Below are 26580 nucleotides of genomic sequence, written 5' to 3'. Positions count from 1 at the left end.
AATTCCAAAATTAGTTTGAGGTCAAAAAGACTTCATTTAGAATTTGATTTTGTGAAGTTAGTCAAAAATAAGAACATGGACGCTTGACTAAAAAGGATCACAGATCATTATGAAGCTACTTAATTTCCATCTAACCAAAGTGAAAAAAGATTTTAAAGGCAAATATTGAGAAGACTGGGTTTTAAGTAATCAAAGACCTGATGATAAAGACAATATGAAGCATAGGAAACTACCTTGGTAAGACACAAAATCTTTGCTTTCTAGGCAGATTATTTAAAAGGTAAAGAAAAACCTTTCACAATCTCTTATCATGAGTAGACTAATAGTCCATAAAACTTTTTCCTTATACCAGAGAAAAAGAAAATTAAGTTTCAGTTTTATATAGGTACACTATTGATACTAAAGCTTATTTTTAAAAACCCTTATAATAAATTCATTCAATTTTAGCCAGCTTAACTACACAAGGTAAGATTATCTTCTTCATCAAGCGGTGTGGTTGATAGAATGAATACCCATATGAATGTCATGGCACGTGTACAAGGAAAAATAAAGGACTAAATAAAATATATGCTATATAAGATATAAATACAAATATACATATGAATACATAAAAGTATTTAAATGTATAATATATAAATATATAAAGTAATATACATATATACTATATAAAAAGTAAATTGATGAGTATATAAAAGGAGATATATATACACACAATGTAAGTACATGCATGTTAATATTAATTATTTTCTCTGGGTAGAGAAACTATAAGTAATTCATATCTTCTTTTATACTTGTCTACATTTGCAGATATTTTCTAGTAGAAACATGTAACTTCCACAATCAGAGAAAAAGTGAAAATAGTATAAGATCACTCAGTTTAAACACACACACTTGCACAAACACACTTATCTTGACTTGAGACAGGGAAAAACCATCTAACTATAGGTTGCTTCTTGTGCCGCCTCACCCCCAGGAAGAGGCTGATACTGTGTCAGTCCAGTGTGAGTCAGGATTGAGGTCTTCTCCCCTATCACCCAATAGTTTCTCTCCTTCCCTCTCTCGTTAGCTGTTTTCTGCTTGCAGTCTGGCTAAGGCCACCAGATGGCGCGCTTACCTCTAGTTTCTAAATACTCTTTCAAAACGTACTATCTTGGTAGAGGTCTAAAGAAAAAGTTCATTTTTTACACACAGACTATGATTCAGTGAATTCAGTAAAATCGCACTTCTGTTTGAAAAATATATATTTATAGGAAAGGACAGAGGATATACAATTGGATTCTTGCTTACTATGCACCAGGTACCACCAACCAAAATCCGTATTTCCATGCCAATCTCTTTTCCGAATTCCAGACACATATCTAACTGCCTACTGGACGGTTCCACCTGGAAAAAGATAATAGTGTGAAAGCTCACCCAAATGCACAAACCAACAAGGATACCATACTTAGCAAGTCTAAATCAATTATTCCCTAAGCCCTAGAAAGCTACAATCTAAATTGGAGGCAGTGTGGCACAGTGGGGAGAACACAGAACTTGATTCAGACAAATCTGAGTTAGAACACAGGGTCTACTTCTTATTTATCTGTATAATCTTCCTCATTTGTAAAAATAATTGAGTTTATATTTCCGAATGGGAGAGGGAGGAGTCTCTGGGCATTTTGCAAGGACCCTGGACCCAATCCCTCTACCCTGCCTCACCAGAGGGGCTCCCACTCCCAGGCGTTGTCTCCCAAGGGCTTGGGCATCCTGCTTAGCAGACAGCTCTCTCCAGGGTCCTGGACCCTCAATGCTTTCTGCTCTGGAGTTGGCCAGGCAAGTAGCTTCTTGGACACGTGATGGGGATATCAGCCTTCTGTGTGGGCAGGGAAGTGGTGAGGGGGCCAGAGAACCAGGCTCTGGATGCTGCTGACCCTCCACCATCAACGCCTCCAAAACATCTTCACACCAATCCACAGTCTGACTACCCTGACCTCCAAGTTGTGGGCTAGGCCTGCAGTGCATAGGGGTGTTCACACAGGAGGTGCCACCCCTTTTCTCCTGAGCTGTGAGACCACATGCCTTTGAAGCTCCCTTTACCTGGGGGCTCCCCTGCCTCTGGGCCTGGGCTGACGCAGACCTCAGGAGCGCCGCACCAGACACACACAGACCTAAAGTCACCACAGAACCACTCAAACAGGCCAGGGCACATCTGAGGCCCTTCTGGAAATCTGAGCAACGTGAGTGGGAGAGGGATGGGTGAGGTCGTGTCTGAGGTCTAACCCCATTTCAGGGGGGCTACTTCATTGGACTCTGACAGAAGGGCCAGCCCCTTCTGCTTCAGCCCCAAGTTACCTGGTCAGGCCCAGCCAGGTCAGACATCTGTTTGCTCAAAGACTGTCCCGACCAATGTTTCCACTTGGGAACCCTTGGGCTTTATCTCCTCCCCTATAAAAGGTTCCCCAAAAGAGACAGGGAAAAGGAAAGAGAGGCAAAGTGCTCTGACCTGCAATGGGACAGTCGTTGTCCTCCTGGTGTGTATGTTCAGGACAGCCTGGCCTTTAGCCTAGAAGAGTCTGGTGCCTGCTGCAGGCTGGAGCAGAGAAACCAATGTCAGATGACCCTGGAGAGGAGTATGGCTTGGGGGCGCCTTTCCACATCCTGCCCCAGCACCACGCCTCAGTGCCAGGGAGCTGGATTCATTCCATCCTATAAAGCTGGCAAGTGAGTTGCTGGACCCTCAACTCACTCCAGCCAGAATCCAGCCCAATCAGCATCCATCAGGCTACCATAACCTTGAGGAATGGTCTGGAGACATGAAGATCCCCCCTAATGGCATCACACAGTGAAAAAATCAAAACAAAAGCAAAATTAAGGGCACAGGACTGGCTTAACCATTTTGAGATCTGATTACCAAAGGAGAACTTTGAATTTATTTCTGATGTACCTTACTCATATTGTAAGGAAGTAATGCAAGGCATTACATAATGTCAACCATAGAAAATACATCTTGCTGTTTTGTCATCTCTCTTAGGTTTTTATTCTGTGTATGGTCTTGCTTTGTTGCAAAAAAAATCTAAATTTTATGTAGTAAGGTTGATGAGGTTGTTTTTAATTCCTTATTTAAATATATGGTTGGACAAGCCTTTCACCTCTTTAATTCTGATATAATCATCTGTACTTTCTTCTATTTATGTCATAGTTTATTCTTACTAAAACCAGGAGTATATTGTATATAGATAGCAGTGTCTCTCCACCTTGTGTGCTCATATACAGAAAAGCAGATTTAGTGGGTCTGGGGTAGAGCCCAGGTCTCTGCTTACTTCATAGGAGAAACACTGATACCTGAAATATTTGAATAATTTTAATGTTGAATTTGGGGAAAGAATCCCTCCCCCTAACGTGATCCCTTTGGAATTGCAATTCATGCTTTCTAGAGATGTGAACACACTGAAGCTAACATAGTCCATCAGACAGACTGGGTTCAGGACTGGGTCATAACTCAAAAATTATTAGCCACTATCTGTGTTTCTAGAATTAACATGATCAATAAAATAAAATCTTAGAAATCATAATATCTGATACAGACACATATATGTATATGCATATATATAGTACTTTAATTACTTACAAATCTTAGATTTTTAAAAAGGAGTTTAACAGAAATCATAACACCTGATACAGACACACACACACACACACACACACACACACACACACACACACACACATATATATAGTGCTTGAATGACTTTTGCATGTTTCTTGTTGATGTGGGGTGGGGCAGAAGGGAAATGTCTTAGTTTGAGCTTGCCTTTTTTTTTTAATATTTGTTTATTTTGGCTGTGCCAGGTGTTAGTTGCCGCACACGGGATCTTTAGTTGTGGCATGTGTGCGGGATCTAGTTCCCCAACCAGGGTTCGAACCCAGGCCCCCTGCATTGGGAGCAAGGAGTCTTACCCAGCGGACCACCAGGGAAGTCCCTGAGCTTAGGTCTTAATTTCCTCTTTAACTTATACATATTGAGTAAATCAGATGAATTGGTAAGGCAAGCCTGCCAAAATCCCCTGGGAGAGAACTCACCCTAAGGCAAGTGTTGGGCAATTAAAACCATAGTTATCCTTGGAGATTATCTGGGAGGGGGTTCCAATTCTGAGCACAAAGCATTGTGTCTGACTTACATATTCATCTCCGAGCCCAGGTCCCAGTGAACTCATGTTTGTGCCCAATGGAGAAAAGGGAGGCTTTTGGGGAAAAAAATAAATAGGAAAGACTATTCTGCTAAGAATTCTTTAAGACATAGAGGTCTAAGCAGCACTGGGATGGTATCCACCTGGACAGGTGTAATATTAAAGCTAGAGGAGGGGCATCCTTCATATATCTGTTAAGTGACACAGTTCAGCTTTGGCCCAGCAGGGACTCCAGAGCAATCAGTAAAGCTTTGCACCTGGAGGACTCTGGCACCTCAGCTGTAATGGGGGCCATGGAAGGAGCAGGACCCAGGAGAAGGGGCAGCTGTACCCAGCAGACATGGCGGTATCTAAGGGAAGAGAATAGCAGGACAGGAATAGAATGTGTCACTCACCCGGAATCGCACAGGATTTGTGAGTGCAAACGAGACCTCCTTTGGGTACTATCCTCAGTATCTGAAGGGAATCTATAGGGGATGGAGTCCAGCATGTGCAAGTAGGGGGAAAAAATATAGCGCACATGACCTTTACCTCATTTGGTTCCGCAGCAGCCCTGTAAATTGTCCTATTCCTATTTAAATGGGAAAAGAATGACCCTTAAACAAATATGAGTACAGTGCCTGGTTTACATTTCTGCCTAAGAGATTCAGAAAAAAAACATGGGATTTAAGTTCTGTCAAGTATTTATTAAGTGCCACATTATCTTTATAAGTTGATTGACATTATTTTTAAATTGCTTTACAATTTTTCCATTATATTGGGGTTTTTTTTGCAACACATGTAAAATGTGTTCATCTTGAAAAAATGAGAAATTCAGATGCAGCAAAAATGAAAAACAAACAAATCACCTGTTATCCTACCACAGATAGCCACTGTTAAGCCTTTGAAGTATATACTTTCAGTTTTTTCTTTGCATATTAATATATAAATATACATTTTTTACAAAAATGAAATACTACATATACTTTTTGAAAATTGCTTTTTTCACTTCACAATATATAATGTACATCTTTCCATGCAAATGGAGAAGACTCGTGATTGAAAGAGGGGGACTTGCAGATGGGGGGGCAATTTTATGCCAGTTACAAGCAAAACACCTCAAATAAAGCCACGCAAAGTTAAGATTAGGAAGACGGGGTAAGGTATATGAGAAAAAGCAAACAAAGGTCAGGTGATAATACTCATACCAGGCAAAACAGAATTAAAGGCCGAACACATTAAATAGGATAAGGACGGTTCCGCCTTGCCTTCCAATGCATGATCATCAATTTGTTTCGTACTCGCTTCATCTCTTCCATCTCCTCTGCTACCTTTATCATCTCCTCATTGCTTAAATTTCTGCCGTGTATGTCCCCTCTAAATTGCGGGCGGGAGCGAGCCAGCCTTTCTTTAAAGCTTCCCTCTTCTAGTTTATGTTTGCCCACTCCGCAAGGAGGCTGCTCCATGGGAGGGCGCTCCTCAAAAAGGTCCTTCCTAGACAGGCATTCCTGAGGAGGGCGCTCCTCGGACACGAGCATCTCGGGAAGGAGCTCAGGAAGGAGTTCCTCAGGAAAGAACTCCTCCTCCGAGGATTGCTCCTCCGAAGACGGCTCCTCCGGAGACGACTTTTCGGGAGAGTGTTCCACAGGAGGCCGCTCCTCATCCGCCTTGGGCGAGCTCTGTGGCTGCTCCTCAGGCTCTTGGCAGGCTTTTTCCATGTCCAGGATGGTCTTTTTTAAGCACGGTTATTCACAGGAGACACGAAAGGCAAAGGCGAGTCAGAATACTCGCTGTCTGGACCAAAACCCCGCCCATGGGTTCCAATACCTGCCTCTTCCCGAGTCCGGGCCCGGGTACTCCAACCTACGCTGGCCGAGGGGCTCTTCGGCCCCCGGGACCCCGCCGCGTCTGGTCGTTCCCCCCCCACGCACCTTGCCACCCCCTCCTTCCGAAAGCCCACCATTTTCCCGGCAGGCCTTGCCACAGAGGCCTCTCCCGCTGGGGCCGGGGCGGGGCGGGCTGGCAGTGCCGCGGACCCGGCTCCCTCCAGCGCCCTCCCTCTCACCCCATCCCAGCCCGCTGTCCAACCCTTCCCCGACCTGGACCTCTCCCGGCGGCTGGCTCCTAGGCATCCTCTCCTCCAGGTGCCCCGCTGTGACCTGCGGAGCTGCAGACAGACGCCAAGACAGGGTAGGGGGCGGGGAGAGGGGATGAGGGAAGGACTGACTCACACGTCCCTTTTACAGGCACCAGCTGCCTCCCCCCGTGTTCCCCTCCCCCCCGCCCCATCTCAAAGCTCCGTTCTCCCCCTGACCCCCGCCAACCCCGCAATGCTCGCCATTTTTTTCCAGGCGGGAAGTGAAAGCGAAGGACTACTTAGAAGCTGTTTCTAAGTGTCCGTGTTTCCTTCCCGTGGGGAGCCCACTCACCTCCCCACCCCCCCAGACCACCATTTTCTGCACCGAAATATGGGCGCGGGGGCGGGGCGGGGCTGGGCACGGGGAAAGGCCTGAACTCTGTGCCATCCCAATCCCAGGGGTTACTGGGCAGCACCGACACTCACACCGATTTAAGAGGGCGGAGGGGACTTACTTCCTTCTGTTTTTCCCCTCGACCAAAGGGCAATGGGAAGATGGTGTCTGGACAGGGAAAAAGGACCAGGACGAGAGGGACTTGGGCAGACACAGGCTCTGGTCACGTGATGGCCGCGCGTCACCGCCAAGCTCAGATCCCCAGTTACCACTTTGACCGGCGGCGGTGCTGCCGCAAGCAGCCGATATTTCCTGACCCCCTAACACACCAGACATCGTCGTCACTCACCTCTCTGTTTATATTTGCCTTTTCCTGGTTACTAGAGGCGGTCAGCATCCAGTCTTGAGGGTTATTGCCTCTTCCTCTCTGCCTCTTCCCCTGATAACACCTCTCTCCCTCATTCTCCTGTTATCAGCTACCAAGGCCCATTATTTCCCCTACAGTTCAGATCCTGTACTGAAATTTGACTGTTTCTCCTTAATGAGTCACTATCATATGCCACCTCTTCCAGGTTTAATCCACATCCATAACTCCATCATGTCCGTTTAGGCTCTATCAACATGATTTTAATCTCTTGTTACTTTCATGGGAGATAAACTTTCACTTTTCCATGACTTCAGGATTTTTTTTTTGAGTCTCCAGACCTAAATTACAAATAGAAGCTCCAGTCTAAATTGGTAATCATTCAGTTCTAGAGCTCTAGAAAGAGTAAAGTTTGTGAAGTATCAATACATAAATCTAAAAAGACTGAGTACTTTGATTTTCATAAATCAAAACACACATTTGTGCATCTATGTACAAACAGTTTGAAAACTTATTTATTATCTGAAATGGGAGCACTTTTGGTGGAGAGCATGGCATTATTATATATATGTATGTATGTATGTATTTATATTACATATGTACCATATATATACTATTGAGTCATTATTATTTATAATAGAAGAAATAGATTTTGCTGGGGGTCTAAATCTTTAACCAGCAACCTAGTGGTGTTGCTGGTTGAGGAAATTTATATCAATTCATTAAATCTGCAAATATTTGGGTCCTGGGACTGCTATACCCAAAAAGATAGATTCAGCACAGAGGACATTCATATTAAACTATGTAATAATTCTTTGGAGCACACACAAAGTAGCAGGATTAAAATCATGCTAACACAGTTGTTCTTACAAGCATGTACTTTTGGATCTAATGGTGTTTTATGATCTTCAAATTCATGCCTGCATCTCATATCAGCCTGGATGCTACTTTGTCATGCAGATGGCCTTTCTTCCAGAGAGCAGACTATACCTCTCCTTATAATTTACACTTTCAGGGTAGGTGGCCATCAGATCTGTGAGGATCCTGGGCTGTCTAGTAAGTTTCCAAACAGAAATTCATATGTGGAATTTCCCATTTTAAGAGCTTTTTGTCACTTTTCTCCAACATCTAGTTTACTTTGTGTTGAGATAGCAGCATGACAGATAGATATTAGTTCACCTTTATATATTTTCCATAACTGTTTTACCTTTCAATTCTTCAATGATATGTGTCTTTTAAACCAAGTTTCACTATACCTTCTTTATTCTTTTCACCAAGGGTTGGCTTTATCATTTGTATGGTTTCTTTCCAAGAGGAGCCCCATTTATTCATTCTTCATTTTTATCCTTTTTTTCTCACATCCTGTGATGGAGAACTCACTACCTTAAGAGATACTCCAGTGAAATTTCAGACAGTTCTAATCATTCAGTGTTTTTTTTTCCCCCTTTGAGCTGAAATCCGCCTCCCTGTAGTTTATGCACATTGGTCCTGGTTCTGCCCTCTGGAGTGTTACAAAACAAGTGTAAAATAACAAAAGTGCCTTTTACCCTTGACAACCTGACACTGCCAAAGTTAATGTTCTGGTTCTTTCCCCTGCCCATCTGTGAGATACACTGGGCAATATATTTGACCTTTCTGTGACTCTACTTCCCATCTGCAAAATTGGAGGCAAAATAGTACCTACCTCATAGGATTGGTAAGAAGAATAAATGAGTCAGTATGTGTAAAGGACCTGGAGTAGTGCTAGTAACAGTAATAATAGTATGACAGTACTAGTAATACTACTAATTATCATTCTTTTATTATTAACATTAATTGAGCCCGTGTGCCAGGCATTGCACTAAGCACTATCTCATATACTATCTCATTTAATCCTTCAACAGTTATGCTCTCACCAAGACTTTTTTTTAGGTTTAACCTCCCCAGTTGTTTCAGCTCCTTCTGACGTGATATATTTGTTCAAAGTCACTCACCATCCTACATGCTCCTGAATTTGTAAATGTCTGAAAACAGTGAATATTCTTCCTGGTGTAGCATGGAGTGATCTTACCACACCCTTCATTCTAGAATAGCCATGATACATCTACAGATGCATCCTAAGATCGTAGTAGATTTTGTGGATGCCATATAACACAGTTGAATCCACTTTAAGTTGCAGTCAACTGAGATCCCCAAATCCCTGTTAATGCACTTCTGTAAATCAGTTTACTTTTAAGCCAAGTGCAGAAGCTTGTATTTTTCTGGGTTAAATGTTGTCTGTTAGATTCACTCCCTCATTCTTTGTATTCAGATTCTGTCATTCAGTACATTAGCTACAAAATATTAATTTACAGCACACCATTAGTACTAAATGGGATGATAAATTCAGCAAGCTCAGGAAAGATCTAGAGGAGATCTTCAGCAAAGAGCTCTGACTCCAAATGAAAAAATTCCTTTTCCCTTTGGGTGTGGCAGCCAGGAGTACGCTCTGCCAGGCCAGCTCCCCTCCTTTCCTTTCTCAGGGTGGAATTACCTTCTGCTGCTGCTGATAGAAGACATAGTTGCCTCTGAAAGCTCCCAAACCAGTATAAATTAACCCTTGATGAGCACTTGGTAAACATGGGGGGCAGACAAGGGAGGTATGAGGAACTAGAACCGGAAAGAAGGAATGAAGACAATATCTTCGTATTGGCTCTAAGTCTCTGCCTGACAATAGCTGATTTGAGATTCCCTTGAGAGAAAGGGCTCTCAAGAGAGCATAAGGTGAAGGGGGTTCTGCCACGGTGACAACCATTTGGTACAAAGGGAATGTGGTCTGCTACTTGGCTGCATGTGGGGGGAGGGAGGGTGGTGACGATGAAATAATCCTTCCCATGGATTTGATTTGATACTGCTGATTTAGGGTTCTTTGAGGGTTTAAGTCTAAGGAACTCCATTTTAAAAGTGAGGTACCTAAAGCTCTGAGAGGTTACAAATTGTTGGCATGGAAACAGATGATAGTAAGTAGCAGACATGGGATCTAAACCCTGGCAATGTGGCATGAGAGACTGAAACTGTAACCACTTTGTAAAACTGCTGCAGGGCAGTGGGCTCCAGCCATGCTTACAAGCAGCCAGGGTGGGCAGCACAGGCCTTTTCAGGGAACAGGAGCTGAAGGTCCCAGAAGGCAGGCAGGGCAGCCATGCAGGCAAAGGGGGAAGGCAGTCAGCCCTGGCAGCTGCTGCCATGACAACGGTCTTCAGGGGTGTGGCCTTTCTCTGGGGGATCTGAGGAAGCCCAGGGTGGGTTTCTGGTTCAGGGATTCCTGCTCCCTAGTGAGGCTGTACTTCTGTGGCAGATACAGAGTCCCCCTGCCCTCTGAGCGCCTCTCCAGCACAGACCCCATGGAGGTCTGGTTTCCCTTTGCAGGGCCCGTCTGTCTGGACTTGGAGTTGAGGAGTTCTGCCCTCTCCAGCCCAGAGGTTCCCCCTGCTGCTACTGCCTCTGCATTCTTTCCTAATGACACCCATGGCAGTACTTTGGTCTCAAGACTTGCTGCCTGGGACTGCAGCAGGCTCTGTCCAGCCTGGGGCTCTCAGGCTCACCTCCCCCACCCCCGCCCTGGGGGAAATAGCCAAGTGGGAAATGCAATGACAAGAGCCCCTCTTTTCTGCTTCTGGCCTCATCCTAACTGAGCCTAGACAGACAGACAGACACACACACACACACACACACACCGTGCATATGCCCAGAGAAACAAGCAAGGGACTCTGAAGAAAGGTGGGGTGGCAACTCAGGCTGCTGGGAAACACTCAGGGACAGGGAAGGCTGGTCCAGACCTGGGCTGAAGGGAGGCAGTACCCGGCTCTGGGCTGGGCAGGACTCAGGCTGTCACTGGCTGGAGGGCTCTGGAGGCTGGGAGCCTTCCACCCCTCTCCATGCCTCTCTTTGTGTCCTCCTCCTTCTCCCTAAAAGGTGGGGTCAGGGGCTGTGGTGAACGAGGTCCCTTGCAGCTCTAGGATGCTCTGACTCCACACTGCCCACCGTGGTGAGGTGAGAAGGGGCTTCTCTTAGGAACACCATTTGGCCTGAGTGGGGGCCTCTCCAGACTGGCTGCTGCTGCCTTTCCCAGAATCCAGCTGAGCTCAGAGCACAGAACTCTTCCCTCCTGGGCCAGAGCATACTCACAGACTTACTCACTCTTGGCCTCAGGGACTCTCAAAAGGGTCCAAAACAACTCTAGTCTGAAGTCTGGGTGACAGAGGTAGGGACAGAGGCAGGGTAGGCTACATAATTTGCAAGGCCCAGTGTAAAATGACAATGCAAAGCCCTTTGTTCAAAAAGCAAGGAAAAAAGTGCTGTTAAAGTACTAACATATAAAGCTTTTCTTTTTTCTGTGGTCTCTCTTTTGACTTTTTTTTTTAGTAGACTTCATTTTTTAGAACAGTTTTTGATTTACAAAGAAACTGAGAAGATACTATAGAGGATTCCCTTGTACTCCGTACCCAGGAGCATCTTATACATTAGTATGGTACATTTGTTGTAGTTAATGAACCAGTATTGACACATTGTCATTAACTAAAGTCTACTTTATTCAAATTTCCTTTTTTTTAGGTAATGCCCTTTTTCTACTCCTGGATCCTATCCAGAATACCACATATTTTTAGTTGTCATTTCTCCTTAGGCTCCTCTTGGCTGTGACAGTTTCTCAGACTTTTACTGATTTTGATGATCTTTATAATTATGAGTACTAGGCAGGTATTTGTAGAATGCCTGTCCACTGAGATTTGTCTGGTGTTTTTCTCTTTGTTAAACTGGGGTTATGGGTGTGGGGAAGGAAGATCACAGGATAAAGTGCCATTTCATCACATCATATCACGGCTGCATGCTATCAATGTGATTTATGACCACTGATGTTGACCTTGACATGGTGCTTCCTATTTATTATTTAATGTTGTTCTAAGTAAAGGACAGTTGAAAATTTTAACTATTAGCATAAATGATATAGTCCATCTTTATATTGCACAATGTCAGTTTTAAATGCAAATATAAGAGCATTTGACTCATATGCAGAATCACCAAAATTGCGTAATTCGTATTTTGTATATGTATTCACTTCTTACCAGAATAGTGGAATGCTGCACAAAACTGACTCAACTGTTTTTATTTTACTTCTTGGTACGTGCACACGTGCACATTCTGCACACATAGAATGGAACTGGAACTGTGGGTTGTTCTATCTTTTCTTCTTTGTCATCATTTTCAACAGTAAGTGGTTGGCAAATACAAGGAAGTAACACATGTCAATAAGGATATGATTGGGTTTCGTGGTCATTTGTGGTTCTTGGAATGTGACTGTGTGTTGGAAGTAAGTTTTTTTTTTCAATATTTATTTTTGGCTGCGTCGGGTCTCAGTTGCAGCACGCGGGATCTTCGTTGCAGCGCACGGGCTTCTCTCTAGTTGTGGCATGCGGGCTCAGTAGTTGTGGCGTGCAGGCTCCAGAGCATGTGGGCTCTGTAGTTGCGGCACGTGGGTTCTCCACTTGTGGCCCACGTGCTCAGTAGTTGTGGTGCACAGGCTTAGTTGCCCTGTGGCATGTGGGATCTTAGTTCCCCAACCAGGGATCGAATTCGCGTCCCCTTCATTGGAAGGCAGATTCTCAACCACTGGACCACCAGGGAAGTCCCTGGAAGTAAGTTCTGAGTGGAACCAAAAAGGTGGCCTCTCCTGTCTATCAGCAATCATAGAAGTAAGGAGATTGCCATTTTCTTGCTTTGAGTCTTGCTAAGCACCCATTCATCAAGGGTCCACTTGAATTTGGTGCTCATGGGGCATGGGGAATGCAACATGCAAACTGGACAGCAAGAATGGCAGACACACATACTGTGTATCTTCACTCCCATCCTTTTGCCAATGCTATGCTGTCTTGGTTACTACAGCTTTATAGGAAGGCTCAAAGTCAGTTATTGTCAGTCCTCTGATATTCTTTTTCAAGATTATTTTGACTGCTACAGATTCTGTGCATTTCCTTACAGATTTTAGGATCAGCCTGTAGATTTTCACACACAAATAAAAGCCCACTGGGATCTTAATTGGAATTATACTGAGTATTCAGATCTGGGGAGAATTGCCACTTTGACAGTATTGAGTCCTCTGATACATGAACATGGTATACTTTGTCATTTTTCAGGTCTTCCATGATTACTCACAGCAATATACTGTAGTTTTCAGTGTATAAGTCTTCAGGTATTTCCTAAAATTTATCCCTATTTACTTCACTCATTTTGATGCCATTGCAAATGGCATTTAAATTTTTCATTTTCTAATTGTTTATTTCCAGTACATAAGATATATACTTGATTTTTATTTTTTGTTTTTTGTTGTTGTTGTTGTTTTTTAACATCTTTATTGGAGTATAATTGCTTTACAATGGTGTGTTAGTTTCTGCTTTATAACAAAGTGAATCAGCTATACATATATAGCTGATTACATATATCCCCATATCTCTTCCCTCTTGCATCTCCCTCCCTCCCACCTTCCCTATCCCACCCCTCTAGGTGGTCACAAAGCACCGAGCTGATCTCCCTGTGCTATGCAGCTGCTTCTCACTAGCTATCTATTTTACATTTGGTAGTGTATATATGTCCATGCCACTCTCTCACTTTGTCCCAGATTACCCTTCCCCCTCCCCGTGTCCTCAAGTCCATTCTCTACATTTGCATCTTTATTCCTGTCCTGCCCCTAGGTTCTTCAGAACCCTTTTTTTTTTTTTTTAGATTCTATATATATGTGTTAGCATACGGTATTTGTTTTTCTCTTTCTGACTTACTTCACTCTGTATGACAGTCTCTAGGTCCATCCACCTCACTACAAATAACTCAATTTTGTTTCTTTTTATGGCTGAGTAATATTCCATTGTATATATGTGCCACATCTTCTTTATCCATTCATCTGTCGATGGACACTTAGGTTGCTTCCATGTCCTGGCTATTGTAAATAGAGCTGCAATGAACATTTTGGTACATGACTCTTTTTGAATTATGGTTTTCTCAGGGTATATGCCCAGTAGTGGGATTGCTGTGTTGTATGGTAGTTCTATTTTTAGTTTTTTAAGGAACCTCCATACTGTTCTCCATAGTGGCTGTATCATATACTTGATTTTTTTTTTATAAATTTATTTATTTTATTTATTTTATTTTTGGCTGCATTGTGTCTTTGCCGCTGCGCGCGGGCTTTCTCTAGTTGCGGCGAGCAGGGGCTACTCTTCGTTGCGGTGCATGGGTTTCTCACTGCGGTGGCCTCTCCTGTTGCGGAGCATGGGCTCCAGGCACGCGGGCCTCAGCAGTTGCGGCATGTGGGCTCAGCAGTTGTGGCTCGCGGGCTCTGGAGCGCAGGCCCAGCAGCCGTGGCGTACGGGCTCAGCCACTCCGCGGCACGTGGGATCCCCCCGGACCAGGGCCCGAACCCGTGTCCCCCGCACTGGCAGGCAGACTCCCAACCACTGCACCACTAGGGAAGCCCCCATATACTTGATTTTTGTATAGTGACCTTTTATCCTGAGACCATGCTAAATTCACTTATTAGTTCTAATAACTTTGTATAGATTCTTAGGGCATTCTATGTACATGCTTGTAATATTCCTGCAAATAAAGAGAGTTTTACTTCTTTTCCCATCTGCACACATTTTTTCCCCCTTGCCTTACTGCACTAATTAAGATTTCCAGTACATTGTTGGATAGCAGTGGTGAGAACAGACATCCTTGAATTGTTCCTTTCATAGGAGGAAAGTGTTCAGTCTTTCACTATTAAGTATGATGTCAGCTGTAGTTTTTTCATAGATGCCTTATTTCAGGCTGAGGAACTTCCTTTCTATTCATAATTTCCTAAGAAATTTTATCATAAGTGGGTATTGTCTTTTATCAAACGCCTTTTATGTATCTATTAAAATGGTTATAATCTTTCTCCTTTATCATGTTAGTATGATGAATTACATTGGCTTTTTTTTTTTTAGAGATTGGAGTTTATTTATTTATTTATTTTTGGCTGTGTTGGGTCTTCGTTTCTGTGCGAGGGCTTTCTCTAGTTGCGGCAAGCGGGGGCCACTCTTCATCGCGGTGCGCGGGCCTCTCACTGTCGCAGCCTCTCTTGTTGCGGAGCACAGGCTCCAGACGCGCAGGCTCAGTGGCTGTGGCTCATGGGCCCAGTTGCTCCGCGGCATGTGGGATCTTCCCAGACCAGGGCTCGAACCCGTGTCCCCTGCATTGGCAGGCAGATTCTCAACCACTGCGCCACCAGGGAAGCCCTACATTGACTTTTGAGTGCTCAACCAACTTTTCATTCCTAGGATAAACCTCACTTGGTCATGATATATTTATTATACTTCTTATATATAGATGGATTCAATTTCCCATTAAGAGAATTTTTGCTTTTATGTTCATGAGGTATATTGGTCTTAGATTTCTTGTAATGTTTTTGTTTAGTATCAGAGTAATTCTGGCCTCATTATATAAGAGGAGACCTGTTCCTCTGCTTTCTGAAAGAGTCTATTTAAAATTGGTATTATTTCATCCTTCAGTGTTCGATAGAATTCACTAGTGAAGACATCTGGGCCTGGAGTTTTCCTGGAAGGTTTTTAATAACAAATTAATTTTCTTTTATAGATAACAGACAGTGTCATGCTGGAGCTGGCTTGTACCAGCTAATGAGAGCTGATTGTTTTCATCTCTTAACAAATCTTCATTCAGTGATGTCGCTTTGATAGCTTGAAATTGGCCATGGTTTACACCGTGGAAGTTAGATATGCTTATGAATTAGGGGCCTTATTTTCTTCTAGAGACATGATGGTTAAAAACCATTCTTCTGTTCAGGTTTTCAATTTATTTTTTGAGTGAGTTTGGCAATTTGTATCTTTCAGGGAATTTGACAGTTTTATCTATGTTATTGAGTTTATTGATATAATGTTACTCATAATATTCCCATTACTATCCTTTAAATGTTTGGAGTATCTATAATGATGGCTTCTTTCATTCTCTTTTTAAACAGTTTTATTGAGATATTGTTCACATATCATACAGTTTACCCATTGAAAGTGTACATTTCAGTGGTTCTTAGTATATTCTCAAATATGTGTAACCATCACCACAGTCAATATTAGAACATTTTCATCATCTAAGAACAAAAGCCCATACCCTTTAGCTATCACCCATCATCCCCCCTCATTCTCCCCAACCCAAGGAAACCACTCTTCTACTTCCTGTTTCTATGGATTTGCCTATTCTAGACTTTTCATATAAATAGAATCATGTAATATGTGTCTTTTGTGATTGACTTCTTTCACTCAGCAAAATGTTTTCAAGGTCCATAAATGTTGTAGCATGTATCAGTACTTTATTTTTTTATAGCCAAATAATATTCCATCATCTAGATATACCATATTTTAAAATCCATTCATCAGTTAATGGACATTTGGATTGTTTTCACCTTTTAGGTATTATATATAATGCTGCTATAAACATTCATATTCAAGTTTTTGTGTGGACATATGTTTTTGTTTCTCTTGGGTATATAACTAGGTGTGGAATTACTATGTCCTATGGTAGCTCTATGTCGAATATTTAGAGTGATCTTGTCAGTTTCTACAGAGATGTTCACAGGGATTCTGATAGGGATTGCATTTAATCTGTAGATCAGTTTGGGATTATTGTCATTTTAACAATATTAAGTCTTCTGATCCATGGACATAAGATGTTTTTCTATTTTTAGATCTTTAATTTCTTTCAACAACATTCTTAATTTTTTAATGTACAATTCTTACACTTCTTTTGTTAAATTGATCACCAAGTATTTTATTCTGTTGATGCTATTGTAAATGGAATTGCTTAATTTCATTTTTTGGATTGTTCATTGCAAGTATATAGAAATACAATTGATTTTTGTATATTGAAATTTTATCCTGCCACCTTGCTGAACACATTTATTAGTTGTAATAGTTTTTTAGTGGATCCTTCAGGATTTTCCATATAAAATCATGTCATCTGTGAATAAACATAGTTTTACTTCTATCCTTTCCAATCTGGATGCCTTTTCTTTCTTTTTCTTGCCTAACTGCCATGGCTAGAACCTCTAGCACAATGATGAATAGAAATGGAAAGAGCAAACATCCTTGTATTGTTCCTAATCTTAAGGGGAAAACATCCAGTCTTTCACCATTAAGTATGTTAGCTGTGCATTTTTCCTAGATGTCATTTGCCAGGTTGAGGAAGTTGTCTTCTATTTCTAGTGTGTTGTGTGTTTTTATCATGAAAAGGTGTTCGATTTTTTAAAATGCTTTTTCTGCACCTTTTCAGATTGTCATGTGGTTTTTGTGTTTTATTCTATTGATATGGTGTTTTACATTGATTGAATTTTGGATGTTAAACCAACCTCACACTCCTGGAATAAATCCCACTTGCTTATGGTGTATAATTCTTTTTATATGTTGCTGGATTCAGTTTTTAGTATTTTTGTGATGGGTTTTTGCATCCATATTTATACAAGATATTAATCTGTAGTTTTCTTTTCATATGATGTCTTTGTATGGTTTTGGTAGCAGGATAATACTGACCTCATAGGATGAGTGAGGAAGTATTCTCTCCTCTTGTATTTTTTAGAAAAATTTGTGAAGAAGTAGTATTAAGTCTTCTTTATGTGTTTGGCAGAATTCACCAGTGAAGCCATCTGGGCCTGGACTTTTCCTTCTTGGTAGCTTTTTGTTTACTAATTAATTCTCTTATTATAGGTATGTTCATATTTGCCATTTTGTCTGGAGTCAGTTTTGGTAGTTTGTGTCTTTCTAGGAATTTGTTCATTTCATCTAAGTTATCTAATGTATTGGCATACAATTATTCTTAGTATTCCTTCATAATCCTTTTATTTCTGTAAAGTCAGTAGTAATGTCCTCTGTTTCATTTCTGGCTCTAGTAGTTTAAGTTTTCTTTCTTTTCAATCTATAGGTTTGTCAATTTTGTTGATATTTACAGAGAATCAGCTTTTAGCTTTGTTGATTTTCTCTGTTGTTTTTCTATTCTCTGTTTCATTAGTTTCTGTCTAGTCTTTATTACTTCCTTCCTTCTGTTTGCTTTAGGTTTAGTTTGCTCTGTTTTCTGAGGTCTTATGTTAAAAGGTTAGGTTATTGATTTGAGATCTTTCTTCTTTTTTAATATAGGCATTTACAGCAATACATGTCCTTCTAAGCCTTGCTTTAGCTGCCTTTCATAAGTTTTGGTATGTTGTGTCTTCATTTTCATTCATCTCAGTATAATTTAATTTCCCTTTTGATTTCTTCTTTGATCTATTGGTTATTTAGGAGCATGTTGTTTAATTTCCATGTATTTGTGATTTTCCCAAATTTCTTTCTGTTTTTGTTTTCTACTTTCATTTCATATTATCAGAAAACATACTTAATATTATTTCTAATCTTTCAAATTTATCATGGTTTGTTTTATTACCTAGCATATGGTCTGTCCTGGAGAATGTTCCATGTGTACTTGAGAATAATCCTGTTATTATTGGGTGGAGTATTCTATAGATGTCTATTAGGTCTAGTTGGTTTATAGTGTTGTTCAAGTCTTCTATTTTCTTGTTGATCTTCTGCTTAGTTTTTCTATCCATTATTAAATATTGAAAATCTCCAACTATTGTTGTTGAATTGTCTACTTTTCCCTTTATTTTTGTCAATTTTTCTTCATGTATTTTGATGCTTTCTTATTAGGTGCTTTCTTATATATGTTTATAACTGTTATATCTTCCTGATAGATTGACCTTTTATCATTATAAAATGTCTATCTTTGTCTTTACTAACATTTTTGTTTTAAAGTCTGTTTTGTCTGTTTGGCTATTACTATAGCCACTTCAACTTTCTTGTGGTTGCTGTTTGTATATCTTTTTTATCCTCTTACTTTAAATCTATTTGTATCTTTGAATTTGAAGTGTGTCTCTTGTAGATAGCATATTACTAGACTTTACAACTGTGCCTTTTATTGGATAGTTTAATCTATTCACACTTTCTGTTAATACTGATATAGTTGGATTTACTTCTGCCATTTTACTTTTTGTTTCCTATGTCTCATATCTTTTTTGTTCCTCTATTCCTCTTTTGCATTAAGTGAATATTTTCTAATGTTGCATTCTAATTTCATTAATTTTTTTGCTATATTTTTAGTTAGTTACCATATACATATTAACTTACCAGAATCAGCTTCAGATTTATAACTAACTTAATTCTAATGAGATACAGAAAAATTACTCCTGTGTAACTCTATTCCCTTTCCCCCTTTCTGTGATTTTATTGTTATAGTGGGTTGGCCAAAAAGTTTGTTTGGGTTTTTCCATAAGATGTTACGGAAAGACCTGAACAAAACTTTTGGCCAACCCAATATATATATATATGACACCCATACATCTTCAAACCCAACAATACACTGTTATAATTATTACTTTATGTAACTTTGGAGAGAAGAAAGGAAAGCTAGTATATGTTCATAGCTTTTGTTATATTAACCTTCTAATGTATCATTTTGTTCCCAGTGCATTTAAGGTTCTTTCTTCATCACGAAAGAATTCAGAGATGAAGCAGAAAGGTTAAGAAAGTAAAGTGAGAGTTTATTTAAGCAAGGATACGCTCTCAGAGGGAGAGTGGGCAGACAGGTGAGGAGCTGCTGCCCTGGATTTCTTTGGCAAGCCGGTTATGAGGGGCATACAAATGAAGGGGTGGAATATTCACTGGAGAAGGAGGAGTTTGGCGGTTGTATTCCCTGATTTTTCATCCCAGCTCCATCTTCCCGAGGGGAGGAGGGATTATTGTACTTATTTAGCTTAGATCAGGAGTGTCATGGCGTCGGTGCATGATGGGTACTTCTTATCTGTAAGGCTAATTTTATTGTAATGAGAGCATGATTGTACTTATTTAGCTTAGATCAGGAGTGTCATGGCGTCGGTGCATGATGGGTACTTCTTATCTGTAAGGCTAATTTTATTGTAATGAGAGCATAATGAGCAACGGGTTACATTCTGACGTAGGAGATTCCCGTCTTTCCTCACCTTTCTTTGTCTGCTACCCGGACGCTTATCACCTGAAATGTGTGGTTTCCTGTCAGTCTGGAGGTTCCTGCTTTCCTTTGTCTGCCTATGGACCCCCACTGTTTACAAGGTGCATGATTTCCTGCCACCTGGCCACTGCCCCCGTTTCTCTGCTCATACCTAGCTACCTGCCTGCTGTAATAATTTCTGGATCTCTTCACTTGGCTCCTCTGGATTCAAGTTACCATTGGGAGTCATTTCTTTAACCAATATAGCACTTAATACTGTCGCACATTTCTCTGAGGCTCTGTACATTTTTCTTCAGCCTTCTTTCTCTCTGTTGTTCAGATTGATTAATATCTATCAGTTTATCTTCAAGTTCACTAATTAGTCTGCCAGTTTAAATCCACTGTTGCATTTCTCATTTCAGTTATTGTACTTTTCAATTCCTGAATTTCCATTTGTTCTTTTTTTAAAAAATGATTTCTCTTTATTGGTTTCACATTGTCATCATATCTTCCTTTACCTCTTTAATCATGGTTCCTTTTAGTTCTGTGATTACATGTATAGCAGCTACTTTGAAGTCTTTGTTAAATCTGACATCTGTTCATTCTCATAGGCAATTTCTGTTGCCTGCTTTTTCTCTGATATATGTCATACTTTCCTCTTTCTTTGCATGTCTCATAATTTTTTGTTGGAAACTGGACATTTTAGATAATATATTGTAGCAACTCCCCCTCCCCATCTGGGGCTTGTTATTGTTATTTTCATGTTTATTTGTTTAGTGACTAGCTAGATAATTTTAGAGAATTTAGATTATTTTTGATGATCCAACTGGTTTCTAAATAAATAATGCCTGTGCCCACATGCATAAGAGGTGTGAAACCTCTTGTGTTACTCCTCAGTGGGCACAGCTTTAGGTATGCCCACAGTCACCTTGGGATGACAGTGGTTTTGACAGGGCTCTCTATGTCCCTGACCATACACAGCTGTAAAACACCACTAATTGCCTGCTGACTGCTCTCTTGTTTTCAACAAGGCCCTGAGGCATAAATTGTTCTGCAGACTGAGATTAATTCTGCCCCCAGGTCTCCTCCTAGCTCTCTCTTTCCCAGTTTCTCTCTGTTAAATGAGCTGACCTACAGTTTAGTCTGTATCTCCAATGAATCTACCAATGTCCTCTCAATTGCTTTTCACCATGTGTGGTGTTGTCTGACACCATTTCTGATACCAAAGGCAGTGTGTTTTTCAACACCAACCATTTTCTGATTCTTCAACTGGGTGTTCTGCAATTCAATTCAATTCTGACACTAACTCATCACAGGTTAAAGGCTCAGTCCTACAAGAATATCCCCACTTCAGACACCAGCCACAAATGGGGTGCCCTGGCTACCTACACTTCTGCCTAGCTGACTACAAATTTGGGGGTTCCCATGACCCCCTCCTCAGTTTTGATAATTTACCGGAACAACTCACAAAACTCAGGAAAATGCTTTAGTTACTAGTATTGGTTTATTTTAAATGATACAACTCCGGAACAGCTAAATGGAAGACAGGCATCAGGCAAGGTATTGGGGGGAAGTAGAAATGCAGGGTTTCCTTGTCCTCTTTAGGCACACTACTTTCCCAGCACATTCATGTGTTCCCCAACCCAGAAGCTCCCCAAACCCTGTCATTTAGGGTGGTTTATGGACGTTTCATTGCATAGGAATGATGGATTAAATCATTGACCAATGGTGATTGAACTCAATCTCCAGCCCTTCTTCCCTCTCCAGAGGTCAGGGAAGAGGGGCAGGGTGTTAGGACTGAAAGTTTTAGCTGTTGATTGAAAAACAATGTGCAACCTAAAAGCTTAGAATTTTGTTTTATTCAGTGGCCTTACTGAGGACTATAGGCCGGGATACAGCCTCTCAGATAGCTCTGAGGAACTGTTCCAAAGAGATAAGGGAGGAGGCAGGATATATAGGAGTTTTTGCTGAAAAAAACCAAAAACAAAAATAAACCCATGTACTCAAACATCAAAAAGTTATTGCTAATCACAAAAACAGACATCTCAAGTTAATGATTTTAGTCATTTTCTATATATGGGAAGATGCAAGAGTCTGGGCTCATTGAAATTTTTTCTTTGATATGAATCTTAACTACCTAGGGCCAATGTCCTGTTTTTCTTCATCCTGAATTCCCCTCAGGGTACACTGTTGGGGGTGGCTGCAGTGGCTGATGGCTTGATAGTGGGCAACATCTTGTTTACCAGAATGGCAAGAAACTTTTTTTCTGTCCACACACCCCTCTAATAATTTATTTGGTCTTTGTGGTGGCCAGCCCCCATCCTGAAGCTATCTGGGGCCCCACTGTGAGTCACCTCATTAGTATAAACTCAGATGTAATCAAAAGGGGCTCATTATTAATAACAAAAGACACTCCTATAAGTTAGGAAACCCCAAGAGTTTTAGGAGCTCTATGCCAGGAACTGGAGACAAAGACCCAATGTATATTTTTATTATACCACACAATACAACCTCCACTGTTTTCAAGAGCTCCTTTAGGCTTGATCTTCTTCACACTGTTAAACGAAGTCATTTCCTTTGGGATGAGATTTAGAGCTCTCTGTTTTACAGTCTGCTTCTCCCTCCAGGTAAAATATCTGAGCCATGCCTCTGGAGTTTGCAGTATTTATTTTATATTATTGTAACACGGAAGAACAAAATCTGACTCCATGTTGGATCTGTTTCTTTTACTTTGACCTTAGCTTTCCATTGCTTTTGTTCTGTCTATAGCTATAGGCATACATGATGGCCTGCCTCAGGGAACCCTGCCCCTCTGCCTGAATGTTAAACTAAAGTACCTTTGTTCAGCTTACAGGGAAACAGCCTAACCCTGCCCACCTGTGAATGGCTGCAGAAAAGAACAAACTAACAAATACATCCCCTCCCTGAGACTGGCCAAAACCAGGAAATATTTTGCAAGACTTATGGCCTTTTTACTTTACTTCCTCACCTCCTCCCCATCTCTGTTCTATAAAAGAAACTAGCATCCAAACCCCGATAAGGACACTAGTCCACCATCTTCTTGGACACCCGGCTTTCCGAATAAAGTCATATTCGTTGCCTCAACACCTAGTCTCCTGATTTATTGGCCTGTCATGTGGTGAGCAGACCGAGCTTGGACTCAGTAACATTATCACACGATATCTTCAAATAATATTATATGACTTTGTGGATAATGGAAGAACTTTACACCTGTGTATCCCCCTTCTGATCCTTTTTTCTATTGTTGTCTTACATTTTACTTCTACATGTGTTATAAACCCACAGTGTGTTATTATATTTATTATATAATAATTTCTCTTCAACAGTGTTATTGAGTTATAATTTATATTCCATAAAATTCACCCATGTACAGTGTACAAATCAATGGTTTTTAGTATATTCATAGGGTTGGGCAACCATCACACAATCTAATTTTAGAACATTTTTCATTATCCCGAAAAGAAACCTGGTATCCATTACCAATCTTACCCACCCTGCTGCCAGCCCCAAGCAACCACTAATCAACTTTCTGTCTCTATAGCTTTGCTGATATGACAATATCTTATAAATTAAGTAATAAAATATGGAGTCTTTTGTGACTTCTTTCACTTAGCATATTGCTTTCAAGGTTCATCCATGTTCTAGCATATATCAGTACTTCTTCCTTTTTATTGCCAAATATATTCTATTATATGATATACCACATATTGTTTATTCGGTTGATAGACATTTGGGGTTTTCTTCCACTTTTTTATTGGCTATTATAAACAATGCTGCTATGAACATTTTCCCTCAGGTATATACCAAGGAATGGAATTGCTGGCTCATATGATAAGTCTATGTTTAACATTTTGAAGTACTGCCAATCTATTTTCCAAGTTGGGTTCAACATTTTAGATTCCCACCAGTAATGTTTGAGGGCTCCAGTTTCTCATTATCCTCACCAAAACGTGTTATTTTCCATCCTTTTCATTTTAACCATCATATTGTATATGAAGAGTTTTCTCCTTTTGGTTCTGATTTGCATTTCCCCAACAACTAATGATGTTGAGCTTCTTTTCATGTGTCTATTGGTTATCTATATGTCTTTCATAAATACCTATTCAAATCATTTGCCCATTTTTAATTGGGCTATTTGTCTTTTTATAGTTGAATTTCCAGAGTTATTTATATATTCTGGAAATTAGTTCCTTATTGAATAAACGATTCACAAGTATTTTTTCCCACTCTTTTCACTTTCTTTTCTTTCTTTCTTTCTTTATTTTGGCTGCGTTGGGTCTTCATTGCTGCGTGCGGGCTTTCTCTAGTTGCAGCGAGCGGGGGCTACTCTTCATTGCAGTGTGCGGGCTTCTCATTGCGGTGGCTTCTCTTGTTGTGGAGCACAGGCTCTAGGCACGTGGGCTTCAGTAGTTGCAGCACACAGGCTCAGTAGTTGTGGCGCATGGGCTTAGTTGCTCTGCGGCATGTGGGATCTTCCTGGACAAGGAATTGAACCCATGTCTCCTGCACTGGCAGGCGAATTCTTAACCACTGTGCCACCAGTGGTATCATTTGATGCACAAAAATTTTTTATTTTGATAACTTCTAATATATCTTACCTTTTGTCACATATGCTTTTGTTGTCATATCTAAGAAAACATTGTGAAACCTAAGGTCAGGAAGATTTACTCCTCTGTTTTCTTCTAAAAGTTTTTATAATTTTAGCTCTTGCATTAATACTTATAATCCATGTTGAGCTAATCTTGGTGTATGGTATGATGTAGTGGTCTAAATGAAATCTTTGGCATCTGGATATCCAATTGTTCTGTCACTATTAGTTTTAAAACAACTCTTTCCCCCTTTGAATTGTCTTGTTACATTTGTCAAAAATCCATTGACCCTAAATGTGAGGGTTTACTTTTGGACTCTTAATTCTTTTCCATTGATCTATATATCTATCCTTATGGCAGTACCACCCTGTCTTTTTTTTAATTTATTTTTTATTGAAGTATAGTTGAATTACAATGTTGTGTTAATTACTGCTGTACAGCACAGTGACTCAGTTATACATGTATATATATATTCTTTTTCATATTCTTTTCCATTATGGTTTATCACAGGATATTGAATATAGTTCCCTCTGCTATACAGTAAGACCTTGTTGTTTATCCATTCTATATATACCAGTTTACATCTGCTAATCCCAAACTCCCAATCCAACCCTCTCCCACCCCCCTCCCCCTTGGCAACCACCAGTCTATTCTCTATGTCCCTAATTCTGTTTCTTTTTCACAGATAGGTTCATTTGTGTCATATTTTAGATTCCACATATAAGTGATATCATATGGTATTTGTCTTTCTCTTTCTGACTTACTTCACTTAGTATGATAATCTCTGGTTGCATCCATGTTGCTGCAAATGGCATTATTTCATTCCTTTTTATGGTTGAGTAGTATTCCATTGTATATATGTGCCACATCTTCTTTATCCATTCATCTGTCAGTGGACATTTAGGTTGTTTCCATGTCTTGACTATTGTGAATAGTGCTGCTATGAACATAGGGGTGCATGTATCTTTTTGAATTATAGTTTTGTTTCCAATGTCTTGATCTTTTACAATATCTGTAAGCATTTTTGAGATGAATAGAGCAGGTTTAGGATTTGGTAAAAATGATAGGTGAGCTTTAAATTGCTTCTAGAGTCACATTTCTGTTCTCTGAAAGACTCAATTTGTAAGACAAGTACAATTGTTTTTAATTCCTCAGAGAATTGGGTTGAAACCTGAGTGATATCAAGGGGCTAACACACCAATCCAACTACAATACAATTTCTTTATATCAGGGAGAAGATATCCAACTAAGACGGAAATCAGAAGAGTCCTATGTCCTAGATTTAGAGCTGTGTATCTTTGGAATGGTTTTTTTAAAATAAATTTATTTATTTATTTATATTTTATTTTTGGCTGCACTGGGTCTTTGTTGCTGCACATGGGCTTTCTCTAGTTGTGGTGAGCGGGGGCTACTCTTCGTTGTGGTACGTGGGCTTCTCATTGCGGTGGCTTCTCTTGTTGTGGAGCACAGGCTCTAGGTGCATGGGCTTCAGTAGCTGTGGCACATGGGCTTAGTTGCTCCACGGCATGTGGGATCTTCCTGGACAACCAGGGCTCGAACCCGTGTGTCCCCTGCATTGGCAGGAGGATTCTTTTATTTATTTATTTATTTTTCTATTTATTTTTGGCTGCATTGTGTCTTCGGTGCTGCACGCAGGCTTTCTATAGTTGTGGCGAGCAGGGGCTACTCTTTGTTGCAGTACGCAGGCTTCTCATTGTGGTGGCTTCTCTTGTTGCGAAGCACGGGCTCTAGGCATGCGGGCTTCAGTAGTTGCAGCACGCAGTCTTAGCAGTTGTGGCGCATGGGCTTAGTTGCTCTGCGGCATGTGGGATCTTCCCAGACCAGGGCTCGAACCCGTGTCCCCTACATTGGTAGGTGGAAGGGAAGTCCTGGTGTTTTAGTAAATCTTTTACTAAATCTGTCTGTTTTAGTAAATCTTTCCACAAAGACTTCAGAATGTTTCATTT

At 40.7% G+C, this 26580-nt stretch overlaps 1 protein-coding gene and 1 long non-coding RNA gene across 5 annotated transcripts in view; one reads left to right on the top strand and one right to left on the bottom strand.

Moving 5' to 3' along the window:
• Positions 1 to 4859: 4859 nt before the first annotated feature.
• Positions 4860 to 6990, bottom strand: TCEAL1 (transcription elongation factor A like 1). Of its 3 annotated transcripts, none has more exons than XM_061178924.1 (3): positions 6966 to 6990; positions 6245 to 6312; positions 4860 to 5875 (listed from the first exon to the last, which is right to left on the bottom strand). In XM_061178924.1, the coding sequence occupies exons 2-3, from the start codon at positions 6275 to 6277 to the stop codon at positions 5384 to 5386; spliced, it is 525 nt and encodes a 174-aa protein (XP_061034907.1). In that variant the 5' UTR covers positions 6278 to 6312; positions 6966 to 6990; the 3' UTR covers positions 4860 to 5383. The 3 variants fall into 3 exon arrangements, with proteins under 3 accessions (XP_061034907.1, XP_061034905.1, XP_061034906.1); XM_061178922.1 differs by lacking the exon at positions 6966 to 6990 and adding an exon at positions 6738 to 6818; XM_061178923.1 differs by lacking the exon at positions 6966 to 6990 and adding an exon at positions 6711 to 6784.
• The window catches only part of LOC133082367 (uncharacterized), a 29841-nt gene continuing 9408 nt past the window's right edge, over positions 6148 to 26580 (top strand). For both annotated transcript variants that reach the window (XR_009698944.1, XR_009698943.1), the window contains exon 1: positions 6148 to 6335. This is a non-coding gene — a long non-coding RNA (uncharacterized LOC133082367). The remainder of the gene's footprint in view (positions 6336 to 26580) is intronic.

The sequence above is a fragment of the Eubalaena glacialis genome, chromosome X (genome assembly GCF_028564815.1).
Source record: "Eubalaena glacialis isolate mEubGla1 chromosome X, mEubGla1.1.hap2.+ XY, whole genome shotgun sequence".
Classification (NCBI taxonomy): Eukaryota; Metazoa; Chordata; class Mammalia; order Artiodactyla; family Balaenidae; genus Eubalaena; species Eubalaena glacialis.
Note: the sequence above shows the minus strand (reverse complement) of the source record. Positions and strands in the feature narration are given on the sequence as shown.

Bases quoted from the DNA above. Each gene is read 5' to 3' on its own strand.
- TCEAL1 (XM_061178924.1), bottom strand. From the start codon at position 6,277: ATGCCTAGGAGCCAGCCGCCGGGAGAGGTCCAG. The intron at 5,876-6,244 runs GTCGGGGAAGGG...TGCTTAAAAAAG, and splicing joins AGCCGCCGGGAGAGGTCCAG to ACCATCCTGGACATGGAAAA.